The sequence below is a fragment of the Eptatretus burgeri genome, chromosome 1, assembly GCF_056783735.1.
Source record: "Eptatretus burgeri isolate ZD-2024b chromosome 1, Ebu_testis_v1, whole genome shotgun sequence".
NCBI lineage: Eukaryota > Metazoa > Chordata > Myxini > Myxiniformes > Myxinidae > Eptatretus > Eptatretus burgeri.
Window position 1 is genome coordinate 137,611,056 of NC_140961.1, and position 7,500 is coordinate 137,618,555.

Here is a 7,500-nt window from a genome sequence, read left to right on the forward strand (position 1 = left end):
AAATCGAATCAGTTTATCTCTGCATCATTGTACGTACTTCGACCAAGTTTGGTCAAAATCCCATCACTGGTTCAAAAGTTAATGCGGTAAGAGAATTTTACCTAACAGGACCTCTGACCTTTGACCTCTTAACCCCACAATCTAATCAGTTCATCTTTGCATCATCAGACATACTTGCACCAAGTTTGATTTGGATCCCTTCAGCCATTCTTAAGTTATCACGGTAACGAAAACCAATCACGGACGGATGGACGGACGGCTGGATGGACACCCCAAAAACACAATGGCTCTGTCAATTTAATCAGCGGAGGCATAAAAACGCCCTTGCAAAGGAACTACCAAGCAGAATATCTGAAGAAACCATCAAAAATTGATATTTAATAAAACACGCCATGGTCTTCAAATGAAAGTGGGAATAAAGACGATACCTGAAACCCCATATCAGTTGTTCCTATTTTCATCATATATCAGCAAGCAGCCTTTCAGTGGTCACAATGAAAATGTGCAGAAGTACGGTGAGACATTTTACCAAGATGGTGATTGGCCTTGATGATGTACTGAAGAATCCACTGAACTTGCTTCTCAGCCTCCTTAACTTTCCCTTGTGTCTCGGCCACAAACTCTTTTGCCTTCCGGAACACACCACACAACAAAAAGATGAGTCACATCTTATGTAATACTCGCAGTGTACCCACCCCCCCCCCCCAGGGTGGGTCGACTTTGTGCATCACTTGCTGAACAAAGTACAGTCTGTGTTTTGCAAGAAGACTATAGATGTTTGCAAGATGTGCACTTAAAAGGTTCTTGATGGTCTAAATGTCTAAAGGGTACGTTCCAAGAGTAGTTAGTGTTTAAGGGGTCAAACCTCTCAAGCATGTAAAAAGGGTCTAAAAAGATCCAAGTGGTATCAAGCTCAAAACGGTCAAAGGTCCAAGTTGTCTGATGGGTATAGGGGGTCTAAATGGTGTTAAGGTCGAAATCTTCGAGGGATCTTAGGGGCCTTAAGGGTCTTTGGGGGTTTTTAAGGGGTCTTAGGAGTGTTTATGGTCTTAGGGGTCTTAAGGGTTTCAGGGTTTTTAAGAGTCTTCGAAGTGTTCGGGATCTTAAAGGGTCTTAAGGATGTATAAGGGCCTTAGAGTTCTTTAGGGGACTTGGGGGTCTTAAATGGTCTTCAGGGTCTGAAACAGTCTTCAACGGTCTAAGGCGTCTCAGCAGTGCAAAGGGTCTAAAAATTTAAAATGTACATTCCAGTAGTATGTAATTAATAGACCTACATGTCATCAGGGTGCAAATGACCTTCAAACAGGATGTTATTAATCGACATACAGTCACACGGCTTCACGGACGGTTGGAGGGACGGCTTCACTGATGGACCGTGTTTTTCATCTTTATATAATTAGCAGAGTACCCGCCTGACATACGATTTGTTCCAAGCATGCAACACGTTCTTCTGACGTGTGTCTAAGGGGTTCTGACGTATACCTTGATTTGAGCGGTGTATAGGCAACTGACAACTCTGCATAATAATAGTACCATTCCTTTTGTGCCATAAAGGTGCACAGGCCTGACGAGGCAGTTTTATTGGCAAGGAATACAGTCCTGGACGGGTCGCCACAGGTTACCCCGAATGATTATTTACCCTTATACACTAGGACTCATTTCGCCGACCTTGGAAGGATGATAGGCTGAGTCAACCCCACCTGGTGTTAATTCAACGTTGAATGCCAGCTGGGTCCTTGGGGTTATTTGGGTCATCTTGGTCTTTTGGGTCTTCAGGGTCCTCAGTTTCTTTTCAATCATCTGGGTCTTGAGGATCTTTTGGGGCCCGGGGCTCTTTTGGGTGCTCGGGAATTTTTGGGTCTTTTGGGTCCTTGGGAACTTTTGGGTCATCTGGGTCTTTGGTCCTCTGGGTCTTAAAGGGTCTTCAATGGTCGAATGAGATCTCAGCAGTGTAAAGGGTCAAAAGGTACATTCCAATAGTACATGTGCGAAGTCGGGGTGCAACTGACACTCAAACAGTACGTAATAAATAGACATTGAGTCACACAACTTCACCGCTTCATGGACAGACCATGTTTTTCGTTTTTCAAACACAGTAAACTCTCTAACATTTCCAGGTTGGGTTCCTGGAAAATTCCATGTTAAAACCGCGATCGTAGAAACCAAGGCCAATGAGAAGTGGGGGGTTCCGTTCCTGGACTTTGAGAAAACATCAAGGAAGATTGACCGCAGCCAGAAATAAACACGTTACAATTAAAATGAACACGTAGATATACATATAAATTAGGTGAACATTGAAATATTAAAGCATGAAAATAAAATAAATAATAAATACAGTGTAAATTAATCAAAAACAAAAGACTTTTACCTTTTAAATTTATTATAAAAGAGAGGTGGGTAAGGGTGAGGGTAAGAACATTATGTACTCTGCTGCCATAAATAGAAACCACAACACTTAGCTGGGATGATGCTGTTAGAGGGGGGGGGAAGGGTGAGCGGAGGGAGCGGTGAAGGCGATTGGAAGAGCAACATTAGCTCTCCGATGAAATCACCTGCAGCAATGACACCTTGAATCACAAACTTCCCTGCTTGGACAGAAGGTTGCGAGGTACGGAATCCTCTCCCACAATAATCCCATCTCATCGGTGTTAAAAACCTGCTTCAGCATAAATCTCTTCGCCTCGATTTGTTACATGAGCTTCGGTTGAAAATGTATGTTTGAGAATGAAGCATTAGAACGGGGATTCGAGTCCGGGTGTTGGAAATCGAGAGTTTGACGATGACTCATCTCAGCTCAAAAACCTCGATCGGTCGAAATGAAATCCCGCGATAATGAAATCTCAACACAATAGGTTGCCCGCGATTGGTTGAAACCTGCGATATTATGACCCGCGATATTTGAGGGTTTACTGTATTATAGATATAGATGCCACTTAAAAAGAAATGTCACTTTTTTGTCAAAAATATGTCAGAGCTGGCCATGTTGTCTGTTGTTTCAGGATTACGATGCGACCAACTACTCTTACTCTCACAGCGCACAATTTTGCAAGTATGGTAAACATTCTGCTCTTCCAAGGCTTTTCTACGCAGATTAGTCACATGGTAATAAGGAAGTTTTGCAACGGAATTTTGGTTGAAAACCACCAATAAGTTTTTAAGGCCTAACTTAAATAAATTTAACATCAACTGTCATCAGCTCAGGGTTTTCTAACCTGCACTTCAGTTGAAGTTAGGTATGGGAGCGTGTGCTGGAGCAGCGCTTCGCTGCGTCCACTTTCCGTCGGTACTCCAGGGGCCTCCGTCTGGCCATCCCCCAGGCAGATACCTGGCCCATCCCAATCTCCTTGAGATGTTGATTAATCTGCTGCAACCACGAGGCACGTGGTCGTGATGTTGGCCTTCTCCACTCACGAGGCTCCCTCACTGAGAGAATCTGGTGAGCAGGATCAGCTTCAGGAAATCGGAAATCGAGCCATGTCCATACAGATGCAGCTGAGATTCACAGACTATACAGGTAACAAATCTCATTTGAGTCTCTCTCAGCAACTGCTCGTTGGACACGGAATCTGACCAGCGAAAGCTAAGGATTCTTCGAGGAGACCTGGCACCAAAGGAATCAAGTCTCAGCTCTTTTGTCAGAGTTCAAGTCTCAAACCAGTTGAGCAAGACTGATAGCACCAAGGACCTGAAGACTCGGACTTTTTTTTATCCTCCTGAACAGGTACTGACAGCACCACACCCCAGGACCCAGTGATTCCAGGACTCCCCAGGCCCGACGCAGATGTATGTTGACCTCTAGCTCACAACCCGCAGAGACATGAATATCACTGCTAAGGTAAGTGAATCTCTCTGTGACCTCAACATCCTCACCACAAACAGGTACAGACAAGATGGCAGCATCCAAGATGTCATTGGAAGCCTGGATCTTTGTTTTGACTGAGGAAACACATAGTCTCAGCGGCTCCGCTTCCTCTTTCAGTACCTCGAGGGCCCCTACAAGGACAACCAGTGTTTCCGAAAGGATGACTGCATCATCTGTGAAATGAAGGTCAGAGATCTTGATATTCCAAAGCGATGCACCGCAGCTTGATTTCTCTGACATCTTCCCCAGAATCCAGTCCATGCAAGTGTTTAAGAGTGTGGGGGCCAATACACACCCCTTACGAACTCCAGTAACAACTGGAAATAAGTCAGAGATAGAACCACCATCCTCGCACGGCACTCTGTACCAGAGTATAGTTCAGAAATCAGATCGATAAACTTTGGTGACACCCCACGAAGGCCGAGAGTCCTTCAGAGGACATCCCGATTCACCGAATCAAATGCTTTGCGGAGATCAACATCGGCTGCAAGCAGTCCCTGCCAAAACTCGTCTGTGTTTGGTGAAGACAACGAGAGCAAGGATATGCTCAATCATTGACTTATTTGGTGTAAAGCCTGACTGCTCTCGACGCTGGTGCTCGAGCAGATGGTGGCCAACCCTATGAAGAATTATCCTAGCAAAGACCTTGCCCGGCACTAAGCGCAGCATCACCCCTCGGTAGTTGTTGCAGTTCTAGCGATCACCCTTCCCTTTCCAGAGAGGGACAACGAGGCCCCTTTACCAGTCAGTTGGGATGATGTCTGTGTTCCAAACAGAGCACAGAAATGCATGCAATGATACCAGTACAGCATTTCCACCAGCCTTGAGAAGTTCAGCATGGATGCCACAGATCTCTGGGGCATAACCCCCTTTGAACTGGTTCACCGCAACCTGCGTTTCCACAAATGAAACCAGCAATAAGTTTTTACGGCCTACCTTAAATTCAACGTCAACTGTCATCGGCTCATGGTTTTCTAACCTGCACTTGAACAAGTATGAGAAGACATGTTGGATGGATTTTTTTTTTTTTGGAGACAAAGTCGAGGCTTGTGGAGGAAATAGACCATAGCTAGAATCAGGATGTAACAGAACAAAAGGAACAGTAGAAATAGAAATAGAGAGGGGTGGGTGAAACACATCAACAGCAGTGTTGAGGGACAAAATAGAGGAACAAATAAGGAACGAGAAGGGCATTTGGTTGAGCGCATACCTCCGCCACACAATGCTTGATCCAGTCGAACATATTGGGCCCAATACATTTTTGAAATATCATGCGATACATCGTTTTTGGCCCCATCTCTCAATGGTAAAGAATCACTTTAAAAAAATTTATAGAATCCAGATCCGGATCTTCACCGCAATTTAATCAATTTGTCCTTGTCACACACCCAAGCTATCCACGAAATTTCATCCAAGTCCATCCACAACGGGGAGGGATACGAAAGGTCGCGAGCTGCTCGTGAGAGAGAGAGAAGTTGGTTGGTTCCTGCTGGTTGAGTTCGTGGCTCCTGGTCGATGATCGTGCTGGTCGGAGTTGGCGTTCGTCCTGGTTGGTGTTCATGTTCATGGTGCTCGGGTCGCCGATCGGCGTTCGCGGCTGGCCAAGCCACTCCTTGGATTCTGGAGGCGTGGGTTCGAGTCCCACCGAGGTGGGTTGTGTGGGAGCGAGCGAGCTGAGGATCCCGTTTCCTTCCACGGAATCCAAGCTCCACAAGCGTGGGTCGGTGAAGACCGCACGAGGCGGAGAGGTATCAACCAGACCTTGACCCTAAGCTCGCCTTCCCTCTCGAGCCGAATAAAGACCATTGAGGTCCATTTATTTTGGGTGTGTGTGTGTGTGTGGGCCTGTCTTGCCTAAGTAGAATTAAGTCCTTTTTGTTGCACATTATTTGCCTTGCTTAGTCGTGATAACTCTGATCTTTGTGATGCAGGATCAGGAAAAGCTCTGATCATTCCTTCCCCCCATTATAAATAAATCCCCTGTTAAATGTTCCAGCTCATTTCTGTGTTTCTTTCATTGACTTAGCACGGTGCGTGTTGGGAAATTGGGAAATGGTAAATTGTGCATTTGGACCGACGGGTCTTGGTAACCATCCGCTCGGGTTACGCACGGTTTGAGCACGGTAACGGCTCGTTCTGCTCGAGGCCTGCCGAGGGTGTGAATTTCCCGGTAGCTTTGCCGCGTGGATACTTAGGTATATTGAAGTTGGCAATTAACCCTATTACACGCGGCCTAATTATTGGCCATTCACGGTCCTGTAAGCGACCCATGCCTTTCGGAGTTCTCCGAGGAGCACAATCTAAATTCCGGGTGTTCGGTGGAGCCGACTCTACTGCTCCACCTAGCGGTCGTGCTCGCCGCCGACACTCGGCCCCACAACAATATAACACTTAGGAAAGTGAGAACATTTTGTCTTCATTTAATTTGTTTATTTTAATCTTAATGTTTTTACTGAGAGATTGGACTTTATAAATAAATAAATGCAACTAAAGAATCTTTGCAGAGCATTAAGTGTGACTAATAATCTATAATAATCTTTTCATGACAATCAGTATGTAAAAAAAGAGAAAGAAGAAGAGAGAAAAAAAATGAGAATAAGAAAATCATTCATCCTTGAGGTCAATTTTGTTAAATTTTGAGAAAAAAAAACGCATTTATTGGAGAGGAAGTAAAGAAATTGCCAGATGTGTGGTCACACCTCATTGGTCTTCTGTTCATCCGAGCTTGCTTGTTTCAGCCGCCGGGTCACGCGGCCCTCAGCTTGATTCACCCTTGAAGTTAGATCCTCACCGGCCGCTCTCAAGTCCTCAACTTGCTTGGCCATTTGCTCCGATTCAACATTGAGACGGTGTCCTTCCTGGGAAGGTTCCGAGATTGATGATGAACTGGTTTTCAGCCTTACCTTATGAATGAACTCAGTTCAGGCCACGGCCCGGTGCTGTGCCAAACTTACAGTTTGCATCTCTCCAGTATTGAGGTTCACTTTTTGTGCGGTGCTCAACGCTTCATTTGCATTTCTCTGCACCCCGTCGAGAGCCGCCTCTGATTGATGAATCATGTTTTCTGCTGCTGCAACGAGTCGGCGGACATCCTCGAACCAGTCCAGCACATTCAAGTGAGAGTCAGAGAACTGCCGCTCCATTTCTGAATTTAAAAAAAAAAAGGACAAAAAACAGAGATGACATCATGGCCCAGTTGTCTACATGGTCCAGTATTCCAGTGATTGCGTGTCTAAGGAAAAGAAAGGAGGGAAAGAGACTCCACGACAGGTGGAGAATGAGTGAAGACATGACTGAGATGAATGCTCACCATGGAGTTTTGCAAGCTTTATCTTGACATCCTCCAGGAGGCGAATACCCTTGTCTCTTGCATCTCTTGCTGCTGCATACGCAGCATCAGCTCTCACAAGTAGCTCATCGAGCATCTGGACATGAGAAATGAGGTTTGTTCACCGATATGAATCTGCATCATACATGACAATGCCATGTACATGCAAGTTTTCTTAAAATAAATAAATAAATAAATAAATAAAACATACAACGGGACTTTTATTTATTTATTTTACATTTGCACTCAAAGTACACACACACACATACATACATACAAGGATACACAAGGAACTTTGGTACAGGAAGAG

General features: G+C 45.0%; 1 protein-coding gene across 3 annotated transcripts in view; it reads right to left on the reverse strand.

Moving 5' to 3' along the window:
• LOC147035568 (laminin subunit gamma-1-like) overlaps positions 1-7,500 on the reverse strand; it is a 97,823-nt gene that overhangs the window by 4,990 nt on the left and 85,333 nt on the right. For all 3 annotated transcript variants that reach the window (XM_085900009.1, XM_085899998.1, XM_085900019.1), the window contains 4 exons: positions 7,173-7,287; positions 6,817-7,007; positions 6,562-6,720; positions 530-629 (listed from right to left, as the gene is read on the reverse strand). In XM_085900009.1, coding sequence (XP_085756135.1) covers positions 530-629; positions 6,562-6,720; positions 6,817-7,007; positions 7,173-7,287 — 565 coding nt within the window. The remainder of the gene's footprint in view (positions 1-529; positions 630-6,561; positions 6,721-6,816; positions 7,008-7,172; positions 7,288-7,500) is intronic.